This window comes from Macrobrachium rosenbergii, chromosome 11 (genome assembly GCF_040412425.1).
Source record: "Macrobrachium rosenbergii isolate ZJJX-2024 chromosome 11, ASM4041242v1, whole genome shotgun sequence".
Taxonomy (NCBI): Eukaryota; Metazoa; Arthropoda; class Malacostraca; order Decapoda; family Palaemonidae; genus Macrobrachium; species Macrobrachium rosenbergii.
The window spans coordinates 50,542,019-50,567,843 of NC_089751.1; the positions used below are offsets into that span (position 1 = coordinate 50,542,019).

Sequence of the window (25,825 nt, forward strand, 5' to 3'; positions counted from 1 at the left end):
TAGGTAAAGTCCACAATGAAATCCCTGTTAAAGAACATAGTATATGTTTTTAATATACTATGTTCTGTTACAGGGATTTCATTGTGACTTTACCTAACATATATATGTGTGTGTATATATACTGTATATATATACATATATAAATATATATATATATATATATATATATATATATATATATATATATATATATATATATATATATATATATATATGTGTATGTGTATGTGTGTGTGTGTGTGTGTGTGTGTGTGTGTCTGTATCCGTGTGTACGCACGTTACATCCACCCATCAATGATACATTTCCTCTAAAAGAGATGACACTATTACGTCAATACTTCGATTGATTAATCAAAGATGAACCTCTTCTGGAGAAAACCTCCACGACATCAGCCGCTTCATCAGAGAAATCCTCCTCCGCAAGTCTCTCTCTCTCTCTCTCTCTCTCTCTCTCTCTCTCTCTCTCTCTCTCTCTCTCTCTCTCTCTCTCTCTCTCTCTCTCTTTTAAATGACTCAACCACATAAAACTCTCTGAGTCACATATTCCCCCAGCCCCTGCATCCCAAACTAGTTCCCATCTATTTTATAAACAATGTTCATCTTAATAGATTCCACCTTAGTATCTGATTTGCTTTGTCGTTTCTTCTGTTATTGCATCGTCATTTGATACTTTTTTTTTCTTTGACTGCCAATAACCTTATCAACCGACGGCTTCCATTCTTCCCCAACCTTGTCATACTAGCTGTCATTATTAACCCTTTGCTCCTTCCACCTCTTCACAGTCGTAACTTCGCTTTCACTAATATACATTTTCAGTGACTCCTTAGCTAAAATCCTTGCTTCCAGTGTGTGGATATATATATACAGTATATATATATATATATATATATATATATATATATATATATATATATATATATATATATATATATATATATATATATATATATATATATATATATATATATATATATATATATATATATATATATATGCACATATATGTTATTGCAGACAAGCAGGTGGAAGTGAATGAGATGACATGAACCCAGAACCAGAAGTCTCCAGTGTGGCCGAGACCACTTCCAACCAGACTCAAATTGACCTTTTGTTCTTGTTTAGAATATTTGGTTTTTGGCTGCCTCCTTACCAGTTTGGGTCATTATTACATACATTCCACCTTGAATAGATTATATGAACGCAAATCTTTCTTTTCGCGGGTCTTCGGTTCATTTATTTAGCATTTAACCGGGTAAACACTCGGAATATTTTTTTTAGCAAGAAGAAGAAGAGTTGGTTTGTTTACAAAATGAGAAACCAAGACTCGTCTGCTGCAGGGGAAACTGATACAAAAGCAAATGTAACTGCAATATTGACGACGTGAATTAAGTACTAGTGGGTGAGTTAACGAAGTATTGCCAAATTAAAGGATGTTTTTAATAAAAGAAAATATATTAAACATTTGTTCTTATAAGAAAAAACAGGGCTAGTTTAACCGTTTATCGTAGCTTAACCTCACCATTTATGCCAGCCACAACCTACCGCGGCTAGTAAAAGTTCTTGCCAATTCCACATGATGGCTAGTATTAAACAGTGACTCATCTACACAGTTTCGCCGTATTTAGTACTAGCCCCTAGGGGATCCAATGCCCCTTCAAACGTCCCTTAGTGCATTTGGCAAAATTGAAACTTAAAAAAAAATCCTCAGTCATTCACATGTATTTTATTTTTTATTGTGATAAATTTAGTTTGCAAGAATTATGTGTTATTTTTCGGCAAACTCCAGCCACCTTCCACACTATAATTTTTAATTTTCATGGATAAAACACATCAAAACAAAAAATTTCTTCTCAATACATAACCTTCACAAATGCTTAATAACAGAGAAAAATAATTAATCATATTACGACTTATAAGGTAAGACAATACCGGCCCCCACCCCCTCCATGGCTAATACGGCAAAATTGTAACCAGTAAATACCCCTAGGTTATGTTAGGTTGGTAATTTTAGGTTCTTTTAGTGCCCTATTATTTCCTATCCATATTTGCATGAAAAACCCAAAATGGTTTTTCATGCAAAAATGGCAGCTGGAGTCTCTCAAAATGGCTGGTTGGAGTCTTCTGAAAAATTACTGAATTATGTATAAAGAATATAATTTAGGTTAAGGTAACCTAACCCGATATGCCTTAACCCAAACTCGGACGCCTGCCCTAACTTGGCCAGGGTATGGAGGAGGACGGCTCCTCTCCCGGGATCCCCTCCCCCCCCCCAAGTAATTTGTGACCCCTTACTCTGAAGGATAGCATAACTTGATTAGAAGAACTAGCCTATTGCTATTTTGCTAAGTTTAGAGCAGTCGTTCCTTTCTGAGATATAGCAGTAGGCTAGCTTGACTGCATAATAAATTAATTATTCACAAAACACATTAGTAGTACCTTACCTTATTGTGTGTTTACTGTGTTTTTGGCCATTATTGACAGGGCAAACCACTTGTTTGGACAATAGCCTAGAGGGAAACATTTATACCAAGAATGGCAAAATAGCAAAAAAACATGAGACATGGATGGTCTGATATGTGGTTCATATGGTAACCAGTAAGGGTTGCAAGAAAAAAAGGTAAAATTCATGTAAATGTGACAATGATAATTATAGGGATGTATCCTAACCTAACCTAGGGCACTGGGTATTACCTGCCACCAACCTCCAGACTTTCAAATCTGGGCTAAAAATTGTGTTACTGGTCCTACCCTAACCTCTGTCGCTTAGTCATACCCTGTTTAGGGCTCTTCATTCCCCCACCTTGCCTCCCCCCTTACCCTAAACTAGAGTCATTGCTTACCCATAGTGTTTGATGGTCTTTTGTGCTTTAAGGTGGACTGCTCTAGGTTGAGTTGAAGGGACGAACATTAGCTCAAGACCCTGTCATCATGGGACCACTTTGTGCTCAATCAGGAGCAAGCACTAATGTGGGGTGAACCCTGTATTCAAGGTGAATTAGTTTATTCATTGATCAAATAAAAGCACTACTCGATGTGCTTATGTCTACTGCAGGTCTCTGTTTTGAGGAGAATCAAATTGTGTACATTAAGAGGACATTTCCTTGATTTCATTGCTTTGTGATGTCTCCCTTCAGCAACATAGGTATTCATTCATCCAGGGTAGTTCAAAGTGCTTGACAATCTTGCTTAAGTCAGTACAGTTGTAGTGATGGTTGATATTTTGCCTTTCAGCAGGAAGGGTTGGCAGTGTAATCTAAGAGTAGGCTGAGTTTGACATACGGCCAGTGTAATAACTCGGTAGATGTGAGAGGGCGTACTGGATTATTATCTCTTAACTTATGACAAGGGCCAGTTGTAAATGAGATTCTTTTCTTTGGCCTTTGTATGACTTAGGCCATAAATACAGTCAATGAGGGGCTGATTTTAATGGGAACATTGGTAATAAATTAGTTTGTGTTTTATTATGCTCTATCATTAAAATGAATGGTGTCATAGATAGAGATATATGTTAAAACTATTAAATATGAAATTCCCTAACACTGTACTGGACATGGTTTCCAGTTTACCTGGTGGTTGCTTGAAAGCAATTACATGCTTGTATGGGAGCTATCTGTGGTCCTAAGTGATAATTTCGACATCTTTTCAGTAATTATGAGTGTAGGCCTGGAGTTAAAATCGTTCTTGTTATTTTTATGTCCTTTAACTATTCTGTCCTCTTTGCTGTATATTATAGGAATTCTTCCCCTGCTCATGTACATGACTGGGCATCTGACATTTCTCAGTGGGTGACTGATTGTCCCTTTAGTCTCCTAAATAAATATGAGGGTTTGCACATGTAGGAACAAGCACAATAGCACCTCAGTTCAGCAGATGCTTTGGGGGTCTGGCTTTCTGATGAGTAACCAAGTTGGTTAAGTAACAAAGACCCTGTATTATAACCCTCACTTGAATATTTTTTATTTTCATTTACAGCTGACAGCAACTCCACATAGTTACTAATCTAAACTAACATGTATTTTATCATAACAACGTAGCTGATAAGAAAAGTCCATTGAAGTGTTGGCATAACATTTTAAAGATAATTTGTATTTTTCCTATGCATACAGTACAAGCCTGAGTATTTATGCTTTGTACCCATCTCTAATCACATTGCATTGTCCTTGTAGCTAAAGGAAAATGGGTGTTCACAGCCCACTGATAGGTGGTTTCCTTACTCCTCACTTACTTGCTAATAATTGAGTAGTGCCATCAGTGCACTTCATGGGTTGCACTGTACGGATTACTGAAGGGTTTTTACAGTGTACCTTCAGCTCCTGGCTGCACACACGTTTTGGCTTTTTACTGTACCTCCATTCCCACTATTTTTCTTCCACCTTGCAGTCCAATGTCTCTTCATGTTACTTTTTAGTGTAACAGTGGGGTGTTTACCATTTCCACCTTTAGATCCTTGTACTTCATCTCCTTTAGTGTCTTGAACTCTGTATCTTGCTTCCAACCACTCCAGTTCCATTTTTCACTGTCCCAAGTAGTGAATGGTAGAAAGTGCTTCACTGCTTGGCTGAAAAATACTCTTTTGACATTGTGTATCTAAGAAAAATACAAATTATATGTTAAATTTGGTATGTTATTACATAATAATGTATATGTTCTAAAGATTGTACGTTGTGTTCTAGGTCATGATTTGAAAGTCATTGAGAACCATGGGAAATTCATTCAGCCATGGACTCTGTTGATAGGAATTCCATCCCCAGAGGGAAACATCTGTTGAAATTCGTTATCAGTCATGTCAATGGATCACACATTCAGGGTAGTGGTAAGTGAATCTTGTGTAATAGTTGGTGTGAATAAGAATATATTCTTGTCTTGGTAATTTGTATGCTTTAGAGTAATTTTTTGGTATTCTTCCAACAACCTCAACGTCAAAGGATTAGAAATTTGGTGAGATTTTGCTCTCTTCATTTTAGTCCATAACAGTTAAAGATAAATCTTTTTTCCTAGAATAAAATGAAATGTTGTTACACAAGACCTTACAATGCAGTATTGTTTTTCCAGGTGACTTGGTGAAAGCTGTTTACAAACCACCTATTTGTTCCTACAAGGAATTAAATTTAACATCCTATGAGGAAGCAGAGGAAGCCATTGTAATAGAAGAGGGAGCTGATGTAAATGAGTTACAGAAGTCTGTAGTCAGCGAATATCGTAGAAAGACAGGATATTATAACCCTTTGAAAATCTCTCAGATTCGTGCCAAAGGGACAAGTAATGGAGAGGAGAATGAATTGCTCAAAATAAAGGTGGAGCAAGTCACCTCAAATACTGATGATATATTGGAAGGGATTCTTGACAGTAATCTAGATCCCCATTGTATATCCAGGTTTCCTGCTCACGCATTGCCTTTGTGCGAGCTCCCATCTGATGGAGGACCTACAGGTGGCCTTAAAGTGGGAGAGAGAGAAGAAAATGGTGGGATTTTGCTTGAAACTTACAGTGATAACAACAGGGAGATGTTTTCTGTAAATTTTGGAGAGGGTGATATTATGAATGTCAGCAGAAGTGCAGTTGACAAATTTCACAAAATATCAGGAATAACCGAGTCCTTAAGTGCACAGAGAGAGAGGATATTTACTTTTGTGAATGATAAGGAAGTTCCTATTACGATCATGTACCTGTTTTCAGATCCAGAAGTGAAAACGACTGGAACCTGTATTTTGGTGAAAGAGACAGTTCGTAAAAGAGGGCGACCAAGAGGCAGGAGAAAAGGCGTTGCAAAAGGTAGGATAATGAGGGAAGTTAGAGAACTGAATGAATATGTTAGTCAGTTCAAACACTCCAAATTCAGAAGAAGAGATAATGGTATCCCAGATCAGGATAAGGACTTGCAGATAACATTAGAAGAGGAAATCAGTGATGTGGAAGGTGATGATTTAAGCACCTTTGGTTGTGAAACTGGGATAGTTGTTAGTGGAAGTGCAGTTTCATCAAGTGCAGACGGTAATGATGGGGATGGTGCCGCCAAAGAAGATTTGCCTATGCTGGAATTGCAGTCTTCACATGAGGACATGAATGCTTCTCTGAACCCTGGAGACATCTGGAAATTTCTTACTCAGTATGCATCTGAGGATAGCAGAGTGCAGGGTCTTGTAACTCAGTTCAACAATGAAAGCTGGTTGCAGGTGAAAAGGATGTCCAATTTTTATCAGATTGATGGTGAAGTTATGATGGACCTGTCTTTTAAAGTGGTGTATAGAAATGATTTTTCACCTATTACTTACTTTCTGCGAGGATTCAGTCGGCTTTTGAAAACTGGTGAACTCAATACAGCAAATGATATTAATAACCTTTTTCGATTTATGTCTAGAGATCGTAAACTGTGTCTTGGACTTAAACCGTCTCCATATCAACTTACCATAAACAGTAATACTAGAGTGCGACAGTTTTTTCAGGAAAAAGGTCAGTTTTTGTCAACACCGTTTGAATGTCTGCTTTCAAAGTCATGTCGAGGAATTGTGAAAATAAGTGGCAGCTCTCCCGTGTCTGTGTTCACCCGAGGGTCTAGAACTGTTCATGGTGTACATGCGTTATGTCGTGCATGTGCTCTTCTTGGTAAGAAAATGAACCAGTTAATTAAGCTATCACCCAAGAATAGTGTCATGGAAGCTGATGAAATGCAGGAAAAGGTGAGTCTTTTAAAAGTTAAAAACCATATCCATCTTGAAATGTACATTTTACATTTAAAAATATTGCTAGTCACCTGAGGGAGAATTGAGAATTTGAACCCGGGTTATGGTAAAACTTCTTGATAGTAATATACAAATTTGTTCATATTCAGAACAAACCTGGGTCTTAATTAGCTACTTTGCACAACACCTTAAGCGCCTCATAATATGACTTACTTTCCTTTATTCTTTCAAATTACTTTTTACATTTCTTTACACACATGTCATAGTTGAGAAGTTAATGCGTTCATATTGCATGATCGTTAGATTTATGAGGGATTAACAGCCATTGAAGTCACAGATATATATAACATGTACCATTAAACATGATTTCATAGCCACGTTTATGAACAACTGTGTTACTTGTTGCTGTGAATATTGGCTAAGCAAATATGTTTACAGTTCAGTTACAATCTGTTATATGAACATTGAATATCATATCCCATTTGTTCAGAATACAGCATTTTAAATGGGTCTTATCTCTTAAGCTCCCTTTCTGATATCCTGTCGCTGAGTCACAGTCAGAGTAATTGAGGTTCTTATTTGAATGTCATTCAGGCATCATTGGTACATATAGTGTTATTTGGACAGGTAGTTTCTGTCCTTTATATGCCTTTTATGAAGGTCTTGTAAAGGTTGCATGGGCCAATTGTGACTTGCATTGGGTACCATTCTGCTTGGCAGATGGCTCCTCTCATGGGGAATCTGAACAACTTGATAGGGCCTAAACCACCACTTCAGTAAGAGGGCTTAACATAAGGTTCTGAAGGTTGGTCAGAAGTTGCTAACATCAAGTGGATTATAACATAAAATTGAGAGTACATGGGCCACAAACAGCAGACTCCTGCCAGGGTGTAGTCTGGCATTCAGGTAACAGCTCTGAAGTAGAACCTTATGCATCCTCACAGAGGCAGGACTAATTAGAATGTTTGCTAGCATTTGCAGGTGGGATCTACCTGGAGAGAAAACTACCATGGCATTCTGAAGTAAAAGGGATTTTTTAGTTGCTGAGGAGTGTAAAGACTTGTAGATGTGGGGGTCTTGGCAGAGTCTAACATATGAGCTCAAGTATGTTGGTCAGGGATGATTCAGGTTGAGGCACCATGACAGTTTTTGCATACTTCCATTAACCATTTCTCAACAACTTTGACATGTTCCGAAGCAGACATTCGGATGCTTTAAATGTCTCTTGGAAAGGGTTAGAAATTCAAAAAAGGCAAATGGATTTCACACATGCATGCATAGTGCAGCAAAACAATTATATATTTGTAAATCTTAGGATTCACGTCAGTTAAATACTTAACTTATAGTAAGCGTTTCCTTCATGGCAGTTTGTCACTGTTCTCTTCTTGTTTTAGAAAGACTTTAAATGCAAACAAATCTCATTTTAAAATAATAACACTGATATATTATTCACTCAAACATTACCATTATCTGTCTTATTAAATGTGCTTTAATTGAAAAGAAATTATTGAAAAAAATTAAAATGGGATGTTCTGGGAGGGGTTGAAAAGGTAGAATAGAGTCTAGGCTGATAATGGCTATAATATACTAAATTTACAAAGCTCAGAGGGTTTCACTCCTTACTAAGTAACTGCCTTAATTTTTTGTTTAATATACAGTACTGTTATTTGTACATTTATGGCTGAGGGGAGAGGCAAGAATAATGCGTGTCTGAAAATACCTCAGAGTTAACATTTGTAGGTTTTAAATCTAGTGAATTTTGTTTTTGTGATCCGTACACTATTTTTCTTGAATATTATTTTTAACCACTGTATTTTATAACTCGTATATTATTTTGTTTTGAACATAAACCAGAATTATTATACTGTTTCCATTGACCCTTGGTACGATCAGCATTAAGCTTAAGTCAGGCAGCAGCCAGGAATCATGATGTTAAAAGTATTCATTTCAGCACATCTCTTGAACATATTGTTTGCAGATGAATTGCTTGTATTTATGAATAATTCTGTTTTTTTTTTTCATACATATTATAGCTTTCTATTAAGGATCACAGTAGTTGAACAAAACAAAATGTTGGTATGGATGAATACTGACCCTACTTGCCCTTTGCACACTTAGGAATAGCCCTGGAAATTAACGTCCTATGTAAATTGCTTGAAAAAAAGAAATTAATCTTCATATAGAGGAACATGCTATTCACCATTAAATAAAAACGACAGTATTTCACTTACAAAAGACATCATTAGAATAGGCTCTGCTAGTATGTAACATCTACCAGCCACAAATGAACTATGTCAACGTTTACCTGAAAAGTTTGTGCAAACAAATAGGAGTTACTCTGTAATGCTTATAAACAGTGTACAAGAAAGGAATCAGAGTCTTTGAATAAAAATACTTTGTGTGGGTGGCAAATAGAACATTCATAAGAATTCAGTAGGGCTAATGCTAGCCAATGCAGCAGTGCAATGAAACTTTTTTCTTAATATTCCCTTGAGAGGTGGAGGCTCTCACTTGCCCATGTGCCCGTAAATACAGTATATTTTGATTTATAGCTACATATATATACCCAAAATATTAAGAACAAAGGTCTGTTTTTGTTTTTCAAGCGTTGTGTTTATCTGCAACTATTTCTTTCTTTTACTTCAGGTGGTTGGTGATAGTTTCCTGCAACTTCTGAGGCAGCCTGTCAAGAGAACTGGAATGACTTACAGTGCATTGAAGTACCTGTTTACCCAGAGTATTCCTGAAATTCTGTCTGACAAGGAACTTCAAAGCAGCCAGACTTTTCCAGATGACGCAGATATTGATGAAGAAACACAAGCAGGAGCGAAAAGAAAAAGAGCAAGAGGAAATCAAAAGGAAGGAAAATCCAAATCAAGTATCTGTGTGACTGAAGAAGCCTTCCTTCAGATGATAGACCTTCAGCCCCCTAATTCAGAAGGACTGGGAAGATCCTTATTGAAGAAGTGCAACTTGTGTCAGTTCAGAGCACCAACAATGCTCTCTCTTGTTACTCATATGAAAGGGCACTTAGGGACACTAAAGGAGAAATGCTCACAATGTGAAATTCAGTTGTCAAGTAAAGATGCCTTAGAGATTCATAAAAAACAAATGCACACAGAACGGTCACCTGTGTGTTCCATTTGTGAAATGGACTTCACTACCAATGATCAGTTGTTTGACCACATGAATAAGCACCGTAATCACTTACCTTTTGAATGTCCATATTGCAATCATAAGTTGAGCAACAAAGAGGCTTACAAGAAACATCTTAGGCTAACACACAAAATTACTTCAGTTAAAGACTTGAAGTTCAATTGCAAAACATGTAACATTTTTTTCTACACTCAGGATCATGTGCTCTTGCATAGGGTAAATCAAAATCATGAAGGAATTGAATCATTTAATTGTAGAGCTTGTGCATTTTCCTGCATAACTGCGAATGAGTTTCGACATCATATCACAGAACACTCGGAGGAAGAAAGAGAAGCTGTAAATCTTGCAATATGTCCTGAGTGTTATAAAGTATTTTTTTCAAAATATAGGTTAAGTTTCCATATTGAGACAAAGCACTCAAAAGTGAAAGCCAAATCAGACCAGTTGCCAGAAGCTATTGTTGAGTCTGGGTCAGTTCCCACGGTCAAAAAGAAGAAGAGCAGGGGACCATACCTTCGGTATTTAAGAGCGAATGAAAAGTATGAGTGTGCTAAATGTAAGCGAAGGTTCAAAACTGCCAAAACGCTAGAAAGCCATATCAAATTTGCTCATGCTGAGAAAAAAGCATGTAAGTCTGAGCATGTATGTACTTTGTGTGGCCGTAAGTTTAACGCCCTTCGTCGTCTAGGTAATCACATGAAGATCCACTCTGGCAATAGACCGGTGTTTCAGTGTGAAGAATGTGGCCAGATATATGGGAAGAAGACTCAAGTTTTAGAACACATTAGAACCGATCATGCTGAACAGGTGGAACGGCACCAGCAACAGCAGGAACTGGTACAGGTTGATCAGTCTCAGGACCAACAGTTTGTTGATATTCAGGTCCATCAACAAAATAACTGCTTAGAAGGATCTGCCTCAACTTCTTGGAGTCCTATCAAAAGTCCATTTAAAGTACCAACAGTGGAGCAAACTCAAGAGGCTGTTTATAGTCTTCTTCAGCTAACAGATTTTTAAGAATATTTAAATAATTTAGCTTTCAAGTCGTCTACCAGTAATAATATTAATTATGTCCCATTGTTAGTGACTACAGTATACATACATAGGATTATAACATTTACTTTTAAAAACTTGTCTAATGAAAACAATAGGAGTTTTGGCTGTTTTAAATGATCACGTTGATTTCATGACAGTATCCTAAACACTGAATTATTTTTCAAATGTATAAAGTAAGGTTCTATTCTCAATTTTTATATACTATGTGGAAACCATGATATTAAGCATGCTACAACACTGGTATTTACATAAATTTTGATTTAATACTGTATACAATTACATCTGTATATGTTGGAAAGCATTTAATAATATATTGCTGAAAACTGAAGCACAGTATTCTGTTTTTCTGTAGATTAGTGATTCTTAGTATTTTTCAACCAAGTGTCCCTGAGTTATCTAGCTTATAAGTTGTTATGAATTTGGACTTTATAAGAATTGTTTTACAATGCATATAATAATTTGGTTGAGGTTTTAATAACTAATTTTTGCTGCTAATAATTAACATCATAGACAAATACGACAAAGTAGAAACAGCAGGAGAAAGAGAAATAAGAAAAAGGCCTAAAAATAAGACAGTACATTTATTAAAGAGCAATGCTCAAGTATGACATGCAATTCAGTTTTAAAGCAGGCAAGGAAATTGTGAATGCATGTGGACTTTGACTAAATGCCTACGTGTAGTCAACAGATCATGTTAGTTATTTATATAAGGATAAGGGAGTGGAAATAAAAGCAAAGTCAAAGGTGGACTACATTAACTCAGAAAAGTAATATAGTCTAACCTTTTTCTTTCTTCCCTGCTGTTTCTGCTTTAGCATATTTATCTCCATGTAGTCATACATGAACAATTCTCATATATTCTCCCTGCATTACCATGGAATGGGACTTACTGTAGTCCCCATAGGGGGGGTTAGTGCTGTCAATGCACCTCACGCGGTGCAGTAGATTGCTTAAGGTAAATTGCAGCATCCCTTCGGCCCCTAGCTGCAACTCTTTTCATTCCTTTTACTGTACCTCCATTCATACAGCATTCTCTTCCATTTTACTTTCCACCCTCTCCTAACAATTGATTCATAGTGCAGCTGTGAGGGTTTCCTCCTGTTACACCTTTCAAACCTTTTTACTGTCAATTTCTGCTTCAGCGCTGAATGGCCTAAGTTGCCCAAGTGCTTGGCATGTATGCCTAAAATTTATAAGTCAATCAGCCTTACTTTAGTATTCAAACCTATCTGCAAACTTGCATATAATGACCTAAGCTTGATAAGTATGCCTCAGTAGGCACAGATCTTGTCTGGTTTCCTTAAGAGGTCCACAAAAGGTTCGATTTTGAGCACAAGTAGCTAGGAAGGGGACCTAACTGATTCACAAATCCAAACTGTGACCTAATTTCAGTAATATTAAGCGCATTTGGGTGTAGTGAATTTCTTGGCGGCCACAAAACTGTCTTCTGAGGGATTTGCCGCAACTTAAATGGATCAGATGAAATGTATTGTCCTCTGGAGGTTCAGAACGTCTAGTTTAAGGGTAATCTTGTTAAAGCTCATGCTGTCAAGATGCTGTATGTTGCCAGAGTACCTTCTCCATATTTGTGCAGTACAGTCATCCATGCACTTGTATTTCTTAGGTATGTTCCTGATGCATTGTCAAGTGCAGTACAGTGTCGTCCATGCACTTGTATTTCTTAGGTATGTTCCTGATGCATTGTCAAGCAGAATGGAGTCCCCTTTGTGTCCTTTTGAACCTATAGCAACCCCAAGCTGTTACAAAGTTAGTTAGGAAGCAGCTCTCATCATCCAGTTTCACCTGATGGAAACGTTAGTGCACTTCCACTAGTCTTGTACGAGTATAGAGGTACTTCAGGCACAGTGTCAAATATTGCAGTGTGGTGCAACTCCTTTCTGCATAGGCATTGAGATGGTAGAAGTCCACTGTGCACCAAGGATGATGCCTTTTTTGCACAGTGACCATGTGCGCACACCACTCCATTGCCTCACCTATGGGAACTTCTTCAGTGACCTCTCTCTTGATGTTCTTGTCCAATTGATCATTGTCTTCTACCCCTCGATGTTTGGGTATTGAGTTTTGGGTGTGGCATGCATATGGTACTGCATCTGCAATGAGGTGTAAGTATGATAGGGTTTGCCTGTCATCACTGTAAGGGCATCCCCTCTCTATTAAATGTTATTGCTGAAAAATGTTGAAGTAGCCACTGCTCCTACCCTGGGACATTCTCCTCCTAGGGGACGTAGTACAGGTGAGGATCTAGGTATTAATGGTAATATGTCGTGTACTCTTGTTGATACACTGGCTGCAATGGATGTGTGATGAGAATACTTCTTTAGCACAAAGCCGAGATCCTCTCATGCTGACGAATATAATGTTCTCTAAGTTCATAAAGTAACTGTCCTGCATGGTCATCCAGTAACTATAGGTCAAGTAGGAAACCTGCAAGTCTTGATAGGGGAAGGTGATACATATTTGAAAAGTTGGAGACATAATCTGTGGGTTCTTTAAGAGTAAGGGTAAAGAGAAAAACTCAAGGTCCATGGATAATTGTGCAAATGGAAACTACTTCTCACTTGTGTGGTTAAAATGTAAGAATTTGGTGCATTACAGTGTTTACTTAAAAGTTGCCAGTTGACTGTTATCGTTTTTCACTTTATTAGCGTACTGTAACTGGCGTTGATGTATTTAACATACTGCAGGTGCAAATTGTCAGACAGGTGCATGTTAGGATCATAAGGATGTGCTTATGGTGAATAGTTTATGATATTGAATTGGATTCAAAGGGGAGATTTGGCGAGAAGAATATGAAGAGAGCGCCTCATCAAATACCAAATAGTTGCTATGGAAATGATTATGTTCCAGTCAGATGTTAAATTCCTTGAGTTCTTTAAACAAATGCTAAGTGTAATTGGAGAGGCTGTTAGGCTAAATTGCTGTTTAGGATGTTGAAAGCCAAACATGCAGATGTTTGCCATCATGAAAACTGTGTTATTTCTAATTTTTCTTCGGTGCAATGTAGCTTACGTTAATCAGAATTGGAATACAGTGCTTAACAGAATGCAGTCAGCAATAATGGCTTATTACATGTTGTGACCAAAGCACACATTTCCAGGTAAAATGGATAATTTTCCACAGTTTTCTTTTGGGGAAGATTATGAAGACATCTCTAAGACGGCATGACTTTGATATCTCATCCACCCTAGGATAATCATCCCTGCAGGGAAATTCGTGTGGTCTAAAAGGAATAAAAAAAAAAGACTGTGTGCCACTTTGTTATAAAGATGGTATCAATGAAAAAGTGGCACTCCATCAAATCCTTTTCTTCCATGTATTCCTTATGCTCTTAACAGTTTCCCCCTTCCCCTCATCATCCATACTATATGCCCTTATCATCTCAACTTAGACTCTTGTATCATAGTACTAATCTTTACCAGCCCAGCACTTCTGAGTTCTTCAGAATCCACTTGTGTTCACATTTCTGTTTGGTCCAGCTTCTGTCCTTCCTTCCTTCTTAATGCCCATGTGTTTGAACCATACATCTTTGCTGGCGTGATTAGAGTGTCAGTTTATTTGCATTCTGTAGTCACATGTTACCACTGCCACCGCCTTCAATTTCTGACAAGTTCCTTCCATCGTGCTTTCAACCTCAACTCATTTAGGTAAGTGATAACGTTTCTGTAAATTGTGACCACATTTTATCTGTTATTTCATTGTCATTATTGATATATTCATCAGTTAATTCTTTTGTTTACTCATTTATATATAAAGTGCTCATAAATAGTTCCTTATAAAAATCGTCGAAAAATAAGCTTTCGTCCCATCAACCAATATGACAATGCGTACAAAGGCTCCTAGCCAAAACACAAAGCTTTTAGCCAATAAAAGTAGACGATAGAAACTATTGTAAGGTGGAGGCCTCTGATTGGTTAGAGAAGTTCTTTGACCGAATTCCTTCCCCGTCTTGGAAAGTCTGAGTCACTCAGTCGGTGTAATCCCAGAAGTGTAGGTGTGTACATTCAGTGCTGCTAGTGAATTGAAGACAAGAATTTGGGTAAGGCTGAGGCAATTCAAATTTTTACTATACTTTGGGGATATTTGGGGCCCACTTAGTGCCCGTGGTTTCGAAAAAAATAGCCAGCCAAAGTTATTTTATTGTTGTGGTATATGACTGAATAATTCGTCGGCTGACAAGCCGGTGACTGACTCGGTCACAGCTCCCATTAAGGTTTAGGCTATGCCCCAGTTTTGATTAAATGGATTTGGTGACCTCAAGGCCATTCTCACCATCGGCAAAATGGGTCAAAGGCTAAACAGAATTTCGGGTATTGATTTGCTTCGTATTAACAGGTTTCATGAAGTTTTGATATTTTCAAAAATTTGACAAGGTGTGGCCTGTAGTAACTATCACTAAAAATATTGGCTTTCAAAGAATAGGCTTAGATAGGTATGGTGAATTATGTTCAAGATTGCATTTGCAGTCGTGACATTAAAGTGCTTGAGTTTTATAGTAATTTCGATGTATGCTATTTGGGCATATTTTCTCTTCAGCAATTTATAATGAAGTCAATGGTATTAATTGAAGAGACTAGCCTTTTATTTAGACTTTGAATCAGTATAGACTGATTCAGTCTAAATAAAAAGATAATCAGCAAATAAAGCCATTGACTTCACTATAAATCCAATAATAATTTCATGTATAATTTAATGTGAAGCAGTAAGTTTGTACATTTCCATGTGTTTAAATAGTTTTGCTTAAATACGACTGGACTGTCAAATGTACCACAGGGATAAGTGGTCAAGTTCAAGCTATTTGGGAAAGCCACTCAATTTCACTAATCCATAAATGGCAACTGGGATATACACGAGAAAATGATTTCCCTAAGAGAGAGCTGAGTGGATTAGACGCTGATAACTTTGCATTACAGTCTCCACGAATAACGAGTGAAGCTTTTGAATCCTGTAAAAGAGCCATGCTAATCCTTTCCGCAAGACAGCCATATATAGACTCGACTTTATTTGGATGACGGTAAACAGTAATTACATAAACATTGTAATACTGAAAATTTTAAAACCAAGAACTTCAAGGCAACTACTCTCCAAAGTTTTCTGACGATAAATAGGTCGTCTGGACTTGAGTACGTATGGGATGTTACGACGATGAAGTCAGGGCCATCAAACCTGGGGATTAAAAACTCGACCTTTGACTTGTTACTATGTAAAAGAGTCTCTGATAAAAACATCAAATCGTAGTTACGGCCACAACTCTGGAGATCAAGAAAATTTGACCTTAAGCCCCGAATATTTTTCTTGCTGTAATAAGTAACAGGCCCAGGGTTCAGCTCAGTGTCTCCCGAAAGAATTAAAATTTTACATAAAATCAGAATCAAAACTAATAAACTCAAAGCCGTAACATTGTAAAAATCAACAGAACAATAAATAACAATACCATCAACAACAACAGTATTTACATTATTTACAAAAATTCTGTTGAGAGTATAAATAAACGTCACCATACGTCACTGCAAAAAGCGCCGGAGGCAACGGGCCAACAAGTTGGGGGCCGGTACAACCCACAACAACTCTGGGAGGACAGTCAGGGCGGATTTAGAAATAAAAAGCTCAGAAGGAAAAGATTATAAGTGGCTACTTCCCTGATAATCCACCAAGCAACTTTTGCTTTCTCATCAGCCTGTCCTGCACACTTTGAAAAACAGGAAAGTGAACGAAAATTCGGATAAATGCCTGATTGTACCCTCAGGCCACAGCGCAATGGGTACTGCACAGTCCAAGGTTGGAGAACAAGGGGTGTATTCAGAAATCTTCTCTTAGAAGAGTTGTCTACCAAGGCTAAAGAGTCCCTTCTACCCACTGGTTTGATTTCGGAGTGCCCTTCTCTCAGCAACATGCTTTCTCAGGTGGCAGCACTCCATTAAGGGAGGGAGGTTACAATTAGGCTAAAAGGCTCGTGCTTAAATATAACACACTGAGGAGATTGGCAAGAATATAGTGGAGAGATGCGAGAGAGTGTGATGCTTGTGGGAACTTCTCAGATGGAGGAGGAGGAAAATGCAGATAATGCTGAAGGCAGACTTGTAAAGATATAGTGAATATATGAATGTTAATGATTGTGGGCTGGTGGAGGGGGGCGGTTCTGAGGGCTTTGGTCCCCCGATGGCGGGTTTCGGGGGTGCTTTAGCTCCCCCAATGAGAAAGAGAGAGAGAGAGAAAGCGAGCGAACCTAAACCGTATCACATTACTACACAAAAAGTGTACATAGCACAGTGCCTTTTGACTCTTGTTTAAAAGGATTTTATATTTAGACAAGTTAAGAATGAAACAGAAAGAGAGATTCTTCATAATACTTTAATATTCTTTGTTCAGAAGCTGTAAAATATACTATGCAGGGCGACAAGATTAATAAGGGATGTTGCACATCGGTATCGGATTACCCCTGTGTTGGTGAATTGCACTGGCTGCTAGTCAAAGCAAGAATGTTTCAAATGGGTTAAGACTCATCACTATCAAGACTGGATGTCTAAAATATCCGAAGGACTTAATGTGCATAAAGACAACCAACGATGTGTTAACACAAGACAAGCTACAGATAGTTTCAAGTTATTTGAGCCAAGATACCTAGTGTGTCGGTTTTAGAACCCTAAAATTGTACAGTAAGCTTCCTCTTAATATTAGGAGGACTGAAATGATAAAATCTTTCAAACTAAAGTTTTCTTATTTTCTGCGTGAATTGATGGCGTAGATTTGACAGATAGGAACCTGACACTTCGCATGCTTGTGGACAATTGTGTATAGGATTAATGAATTTGCGGATGTGTCTGTGCCTTCGGTGGAGTGGGATTGGAAGAGATGCCAACAATAAAGGCCTGTGATGGCATAAGGCCAGCTGAATCTAAACAATGTGACTATATCCTGTTTAAGGATATGTTGGCAGAAATCGTTGAAGCTTCAGAATTTTCTTTAGCAAAATGTCCCTGTTTGCGTTGAAAATTAGTTGAGAGAAATATTTTGGTAATGATGTGGCCACCAAATTTCGGATCGTTCCTAGAAAGTGACCCCTAAGGGTTTTCGGGGGTCGTTATCTAGGACTAATATTTCTTGGTCATTATCTTTATGATATTTACATGTTTGTTTTTACGGCAATCCCCAACGGGCTTGTACTAAACACGCCGCAAAGGTGGATACAGTGTTAAAAACCCTTGGGCGCCACTATCTAGGAAAGAACCCATATTGCATAAGCTGCCTCCCAGATCGAAAAGGTTAGCATGATTAGCTGGAGGTTCCCAGGACCCAATAAGGTACAGTTTAGTTTTTCGTCTGTACCAGCTACCATATTTTGCTTCTTCCGTTTGACTTGTCAAATTTTCATCTAAATTTTCTCCTTTTAGTATTGCATTCTGCTCTATTGATGAGTAGTTTAACTTGTGTATTAATCTAATATTTTTTTTTATTACAGATTGGCCATGTGCACATTTAATACTGAAGGTGACAATGTTTCCTCAAGATTTAAGAAGACGTCCCTTCAAAAAATCTTGGTGTAGTCCCACCAGCCAATAGGAGAAAAACTCAAAAGCCTTCCGTTCACCATCTAAAGCGCAAGAGCTCAGTCAGTGAGAGAAGGCGATAGACAAAGCCTATCAGGAGAGGTCGTCTCTGATTGGCCAAGCAAAATTCTCTGATGAAGTTGACTTGAGCAGGCATGTTAGGAAAGCAACGGATTTTTTCTCAGCTGCCCATTTTCAACACGTCGCATCTTCGGTAAGTTAACATCCACCTTTTCAGTTCTCAGTTTTAAGCTTTCTTGATCAGTACATGGTGGCATTTATCTGGCTGAATATTAATCAGTTTAGGCATCTTCTGTTGGCAATTGTGTTCAGTGGTTGTTATCGAGACCAGTGATTGTCTGGTGAGTTAGTCTTAGTTTAGGATTAAAAATGGTGTTTAAGGTATTGTGTGCTTTGTGAGTGAGGTTTGCAAGTTGGTCAAGGTTCATTTATCTCCTGCATCTTCCACTAGATTTTGTCGCAAATTTAAATAGCTCCCGGTATACTGATTTTTAGTGTTGGATGAAATTCCAGTTTTTTTCAGCAGGCCTTGAAATTGTGAGAACTTCTTACTCGAAGCATTGAAATTGCAAGGCATTTCTACTTGAAGCTTTGAAACTCTAAGGCATTTTTACCTGAAGCTTTGAAACTCTAAGGCATTTTTACTTGAAGCTTGGAAACTGCAAGACATTTTTACTTGAAGTTTTGAAACTGCAAAGTTTTTACTTGAAAATTTGAAATTGCAAGACCTTTTTATTTGAAACATTGAAATTGCAAGGCCTTTTTGCTCGGCTTTTTTAAGGCAGCTTCTGATTGTATAGGCCTTTTTAGGGAGACATTTAAATTAGCTAGGACCTTTAATTAGGTTTTTTGTAATTGCAAGGTCTATTTAGTTGATCTTTAAATTGCAAGGATTTTTCAGGCGACCGTTGACATTGCAAGGGATTTTGATGCAACCTTTGAACGTAGCAAAGTGTTTAATTGCTCTTTGAATTGTTAGGGCTTTTTAATGCATCCTTTAAAAGAGCAAGGGATTTTAAAGTCGACCTTTAAAGCTGTAGGGTATTTTTTAGTAATTTGAGTTGCAAGGGCTTTTTAATGCTACCTTTGATATTGCAAGGGGTTTTGAATGCAGTTTTTAAATTTGTAAGAGCTTGCTGTATCAGCCTTTGAAACTGCAAGATTTTTCTAAGTTAACCTTTCAATTTGCAAGTTTTTTTTTCTAAGACAACCTTTTAAATTGCAGGAGTTGTTTTAGACACCCTTTGAAATTTCAAGAGCTTTTAGTTTAACTTCTAAGTGCAAAGTCTTTTTAAGGCCGACTTTGAAATTACAAGGGCTTATTGAGGAAACTTTTAAATTGCAAGGCCTTTTTATAGCTGATCTTTGAATTGCAAGTCCATTTTACAGCGAATTTTGGATCTGGGAAATCTTTCTGAAAGTCTCGTTCGTTGTATTTTTAAACAGCAAGCCTGTCTGTTATTGCAGATACTTGCTCATTGACAAACTTGCAACACCCCTTTTACTGAGCAAGAAGGAGCATATTGTTTTTTAATTCATTGACGAACTAGCAACATCCCCTATTCTTGAGCAGGAAGGAGCCTATGATTTTTAACTCCGTGACGAACTAGCAACACCTACTATTTTCTTAAGCAAGAGAGTGCCCATGGTCTTTTACAAAGCATGGAAGTAGTGTTTGTGCGTCTCTAGATATTGGCTGGCAAAAGAACGCTCTAGTAGCTAGCAGATAAGCAAATTGCAGCAGCCTGTGTGTTTTCATGTGGCTTTTCTTATCGTGAGCAATGATTGTGTGGTGTGATTAAGACTTGTTTTAGGGTTCAGAATATTATTCTGTGCTGTAGTGTGTGTGTGTAAGGTTTCCAAGTTGGTCAAGCTTCAAGCTTCATTGAATTATTACTTCTTCCATCAGATTTTGTCTACTATAAATAGCTCCTGGTATACTATTAGCTTTTTCCCCCGTATGTTTTGAAATTGCAATAGCTTTTTGCCGAAGAATTGAAATTGCAACGGCTTTCCAGTTGATCTTTGAAACTGCTCTGGCTTTTTAAGGCAACGTTTGTTTGTGGGATCTTTTTGAGGCAACCTTTTATTGGGGAGGCTTTTTAAGGAGACGTTTGAAATAACTAGGGCCTTTCGGTTGGGATTTTGTGATTGCAAGGTATGTTTAGTTGATCTTGAAATTACAAGGTTTTTCACGCAACCGATAAAATTTACTTGGTAACAGGGTTTAATCGCTCTCTAATCATCAGTAACTGGGTTTAATTGCTCTTTAATCATCGGTAACTGGGTTTAATTGCTCTTTAATCATAAGGGGTTTCTAATGCATCTTGTGAAAAAGCAGGTGGTTTTAAAGTCGACCTTTAAACTTGTAAGGAGTTTTCTAGTTCATTGGTTTGTAAGGAGTTTTCTAGTTCATTGGTTTGTAAGGAGTTTTCTAGTTCATTGGTTTGTAAGGAGTTTTCTAGTTCATTGGTTTGTAAGAGTTTTCTAGTTCATTGGTTTGTAAGGAGTTTTCTAGTTCATTGGTTTGTAAGGAGTTTTCTAGTTCATTGGTTTGTAAGGAGTTTTCTAGTTCATTGGTTTGTAAGGAGTTTTCTAGTTCATTGGTTTGTAAGGAGTTTTCTAGTTCTTTGGTTTGTAAGGAGTTTTCTAGTTCATTGGTTTGTAAGGAGTTTTCTAGTTCATTGGTTTGTAAGGAGTTTTCTAGTTCATTGGTTTGTAAGGAGTTTTCTAGTTCATTGGTTTGTAAGGAGTTTTCTAGTTCATTGGTTTGTAAGAGTTTCTAGTTCATTGGTTTGTTCATTGGTTTGTAAGGAGTTTTCTAGTTCATTGGTTTGTAAGGAGTTTTCTAGTTCTTTGGTTTTTAAAGTTTTCTAGTTCTTTGGTTTGTAAGGAGTTTTCTAGTTCATTGGTTTGTAGGCGAGTTTTCTAGTTCATTGGTTTGTAAGTTTTTCTAGTTGGATTGGTTTGTAATTGGTTTGTAAGGAGTTTTCTAGTTCTTTGGTTTGTAAGGAGTTTTCTAGTTCTTTGGTTTGTAAGGAGTTTTTCTAGATTCATTGGTTTGTAAGAGTTTTCTAGTTCTATTGGTTTTTGTAAGGAGTTTTCTAGTTCTTTGGTTTGTAAGTTTTCTAGTTCTTTGGTTTGTAGTTTTCTAGTTCTTTGGTTTGTAGTTTTCTAGTTCTTTGGTTTGTAAGGGAGTTTTCTAGTTCTTTGGTTTGTAAGGAGCTAGTTCTTTGGTTTGTAAGTTTTCTAGTTCATTGGTTTTTTCCTAGTTCTTTGGTTTGTAAGGAGTTTTCTAGTTCTTTGGTTTGTAAGGAGTTTTCTAGTTCTTTGGTTTGTAAGAGTTTTCTAGTTCATTGGTTTTGTAAGTTTTTTTCTAGTTCTTTGGTTTGTAACTAGTTCATTGGTTTGTAGGAGTTTTCTAGTTCTTTGGTTTGTAAGAGTTTTTGTAAGAGTTTCTAGTTTTCCTGTAAGAGTTCTTTGTTTTAAGGAGTTTTCTAGTTCTTTGGTTTTGTAAGGAGTTTTCTAGTTCATTGGTTTGTAAGGAGTTTTCTAGTTCATTGGTTTGTAAAGTTTTCTAGTTCATTGGTTTGTGTGGAGTTTTCTAGTTCATTGGTTTTGGTTCAGTTTTCTAGTTCTTTGGTTTGTAAGGAGTTTTCTAGTTCATTTGGTTTGTAAGGAGTTTTCTAGTTCTTTGGTTTGTAAGGAGATTTCTAGTTCTTTGGTTTGTAAGGAGTTTTCTAGTTCTTTGGTTTGTAAAGGAGTTTTTTTTGGTTTGTAAGGGAGTTTTCTAGTTCATTGGTTTGTAAGTTCTTTGGTTTTTTTCAGGAGTTTTCTAGTTTTGGTTTGTAAGGAGTTTTCTAGTTCTTTGGTTTGTAAGGAGTTTTCTAGTTCTTTGGTTTTGAAGTTCATTGGTTTGTAAAGGAGTTTTCTAGTTCTTTGGTTTGTAAGGAGTTTTCTAGTTCTTTGGTTTGTATTGAGTTTTTCTAGTTCATTGGTTTGTAAGGAGTTTTTCTAGTTCTTTGGTTTGTAAAGAGTTTTCTAGTTCTTTTTTTTGTAAGGAGTTTTCTCATTGGTTTGTAGTTGGTTTGTAAGAGTTCAAAGGAGTTTTCTAGTTCTTTGGTTTGTAAGGAGTTTTCTAGTTCTTTGGTTTTTAAGGCAAGTTCTTTGGTTTGTAAGGAGTTTTCTAGTTCTTTGGTTTGTAAGGAGTTTTCTTTCTTTGGTTTGTAAGGAGTTTTCTAGTTCATTGGTTTGTAAGGAGTTTTTAGTTCTTTGGTTTTGTAAGGAGTTTTCTAGTTCTTTTGGTTTTGTGGAGTTTTCTAGTTCTTTGGTTTGTAAGGAGTTTTCTAGTTCATTTGGTTTGTAAAAGTTTTCTAGTTCATTGGTTTGTAAGGAGTTTTTCTAGTTCATTGGTTTTGTAAGAGTTTTTTCTAGTTCATTGGTTTGTATTTTCTAGTTCATTGGTTTGTAAGGAGTTTTCTAGTTCCTCTTTTGGTTTGTAAGGAGTTTTCTAGTTCTTTGGTTTGTAAGAGTTTTCTAGTTCATTGGTTTGTAAGGAGTTTTCTAGTTCTTTGGTTTGTAAGGGAGTTTTCTAGTTCATTGGTTTGTAAGGAGTTTTCTAGTTCATTGGTTTGTAAGGAGTTTTCTAGTTCATTGGTTTGTAAGGAGTTTTTCTAGTTCTTTGGTTTGTATAGTTCTTTGGTTTGTAAGGTTTTCTAGTTCATTGGTTTTTGTAAGGGTTTTCTAGTTCTTTGGTTTGTAAGGAGTTTTCTAGTTCTTTGGTTTGTAAGGAGTTTTCTAGTTCATTGGTTTGTAAGGAGTTTTCTAGTTCATTGGTTTGTAAGGAGTTTTCTAGTTCTTTGGTTTGTAAGGAGTTTTCTAGTTCTTTGGTTTGTAAGGAGTTTTCTAGTTGATTGGTTTGTAAGGAGTTTTCTAGTTCTTTGGTTTGTAAGGAGTTTTCTAGTTCTTTGGTTTGTAAGGAGTTTTCTAGTTCTTTGGTTTGTAAACTTTCTAGTTCTTTGGTTTGTAAGGAGTTTTCTAGTTCATTGGTTTGTAAGGAGTTTTCTAGTTCTTTGGTTTGTAAGGAGTTTTCTAGTTCATTGGTTTGTAAGGAGTTTTCTAGTTCATTGGTTTGTAAGGAGTTTTCTAGTTCTTTGGTTTGTAAGTTTTCTAGTTCATTGGTTTGTAAAGGAGTTTTCTAGTTCATTGGTTTGTAAGGAGTTTTCTAGTTCATTGGTTTGTAAGGAGTTTTCTAGTTCATTGGTTTGTAAGGAGTTTTCTAGTTCATTGGTTTGTAAGGAGTTTTCTAGTTCATTGGTTTGTAAGTTTTCTAGTTCATTGGTTTGTAAGGAGTTTTCTAGTTCTTTGGTTTGTAAGGAGTTTTCTTTCTTTGGTTTGTAAGGAGTTTCTAGTTCATTGGTTTGTAAGGAGTTTTCTAGTTCTTTGGTTTGTAAGGAGTTTTCTAGTTCATTGGTTTGTAAGGAGTTTTCTAGTTCATTGGTTTTGTGTTGGTTTGTAAGGAGTTTTCTAGTTCATTGGTTTGTAAGGAGTTTCTGAGAGCTAGTTCTTTGGTTTGTAAGGAGTTTTCTAGTTCTTTGGTTTGAAACTGAGTTTTCTAGTTCATTGGTTTGTGGTTCATTGGTTTGTTCATTGGTTTGTAGGAGTTTTCTAGTTCATTGGTTTGTAAGGAGTTTTCTAGTTCATTGGTTTGTAAGGAGTTTTCTAGTTCTTTGGTTTGTAAGTTTTCTTAGTTCTTTGGTTTGTAAGAGTTTTCTAGTTCTTTTGGTTTGTAAGTTTTCTAGTTCTTTGGTTTGTAAGGAGTTTTCTAGTTCTTTGGTTTGTAAGGAGTTTTTTCTAGTTCATTGGTTTGTAAGGAGTTTTCTAGTTCATTGGTTTGTACTCTAGTTCATTGGTTTGTAAGGTTTTGTAAGGAGTTTGTAAGAATTTTCTAGTTCTTTGGTTTGTAAGGAGTTTTCTAGTTCATTGGTTTGTAAGGAGTTTTCTAGTTCTTTGGTTTGTAAGTTCTTTGTAATGCTGCTTTGGAATCTGAGAGGGGCTAAGGGTACCTTTGAAACTGCAAGTTGTGCTTAGTTGATATTTTGAGATTGCAAGGGCTTTTTTTAATCCAAACTTTGAGGTTGCAAAGTGCTTAGAAGGCAATCTTTAAACTTTTAAGGTCGTCACTTTAAATTTTTACGGTTTTTCTGTTGCAATCGTTGAAATGGCAACGGCTTTCTAAGGCAACCTTTGAATTTGCAAAGTTTTTTCCTAAGGCAACCTTACAAGGGCTTGTAATTCTGTTTAAGGCAACTTTTGAAATTACGAGAGCTCATTGTGGAAACCTTTTAAATTGCAAGGCCTTTTTATAGCTAATCTTTGAAAAATGCAAGATCCATGCAGAGCGAATTTTGGAGCTGTGAAACCTTTCTGCAAGAGTTGTTGAATCTTTAAATAGCAATAGTCTCTTAATGTGGGTATTAGCAACACCCCTATTCTTGAGCTTTAACAATGTATGGATGAATCGTTTGGGCTTCTGTAGATAACTTTGATCAGATGATGAAAGGATGCTTTGGTAACTAGTTGACAAGGAATTGCAGCAGTTCGTTAGTATGCTATATTATGACTCTGTTCGCCTTCAGAAGTGGTTTTAACTAAATTTTATGCCACCATGATCATGTACTTATATATCTTGAAAATGTTTCCTCATGTAGAAATTGCTATTCCATTTTTACATTGAAAATGTTTCTTCATGTAGAAATTGCTATTCCATTTTTACAGAGTTATAGAAATTGCTATTTCATTTTTACACTATTATAAGTGAGGTCAGTGATACCCTTTTCTTGTGTAATGAAAGTAGTAATATATTGCTTTGGAATCCACTTTAAAGTGGACTAAAATGAAACCTTTGGTTTAATTTACCTTTCTTGAACGAACATGATTTTCCTTCAGATTTATAACAAAATTTCTTTCTCTTACAGGCAACCGTAGAGACTGATACAAAGTATGAGGAAGCGAGTTGGAGGCAAGATGAGTAATATGATGATCGCCGAAGAAACAAATTACTTTACAGCCGGTAATCCAGGGCAATTCTTAAAAAACTTTCTGGACGCCTCAGTTTTAAATTTTTTTTTTTTTTTTTTTTTTTTTTTTTTTTTTTGGGGTAGAAATGCTTGGGAATATGATTTTTTTGGTTTACATAGCTACAAACACTACAGGACTGAAAATCTCGGCTTTAATATACTCAAAGCTTTTTTTATTACAAAATTTTTGTAAGTGTACATTGCAATTGTAATATACAAATTACACATGTTACTACTAAACATTTGATAATAAAAATCAAAATACCCT

At 36.6% G+C, this 25,825-nt stretch overlaps 1 protein-coding gene and 1 long non-coding RNA gene across 3 annotated transcripts; both read left to right on the forward strand.

Moving 5' to 3' along the window:
* The first annotated feature begins 1,269 nt into the window (after positions 1 to 1,269).
* Positions 1,270 to 11,225, forward strand: LOC136843443 (uncharacterized). Of its 2 annotated transcripts, none has more exons than XM_067111966.1 (4): positions 1,270 to 1,360; positions 4,674 to 4,813; positions 5,053 to 6,677; positions 9,327 to 11,225. In XM_067111966.1, the coding sequence occupies exons 2-4, from the start codon at positions 4,720 to 4,722 to the stop codon at positions 10,851 to 10,853; spliced, it is 3,246 nt and encodes a 1,081-aa protein (XP_066968067.1). In that variant the 5' UTR covers positions 1,270 to 1,360; positions 4,674 to 4,719; the 3' UTR covers positions 10,854 to 11,225. The 2 variants fall into 2 exon arrangements, with proteins under 2 accessions (XP_066968067.1, XP_066968066.1); XM_067111965.1 differs by having other exon boundaries at positions 1,296 to 1,399.
* Positions 11,226 to 14,812: 3,587 nt separating this feature from the next.
* Positions 14,813 to 25,798, forward strand: LOC136843444 (uncharacterized). The gene is made up of 3 exons (XR_010854554.1): positions 14,813 to 14,949; positions 18,370 to 18,671; positions 25,456 to 25,798. It is a non-coding gene; the product is annotated as an uncharacterized lncRNA (long non-coding RNA).
* Positions 25,799 to 25,825: the final 27 nt, after the last annotated feature.

Bases quoted from the DNA above. Each gene is read 5' to 3' on its own strand.
- LOC136843443 (XM_067111966.1), top strand. From the start codon at position 4,720: ATGGACTCTGTTGATAGGAATTCCATCCCCAGAGGGAAACATCTGTTG. The intron at 4,814-5,052 runs GTAAGTGAATCT...TTGTTTTTCCAG, and splicing joins ATCACACATTCAGGGTAGTG to GTGACTTGGTGAAAGCTGTT. The intron at 6,678-9,326 runs GTGAGTCTTTTA...CTTTTACTTCAG, and splicing joins CTGATGAAATGCAGGAAAAG to GTGGTTGGTGATAGTTTCCT.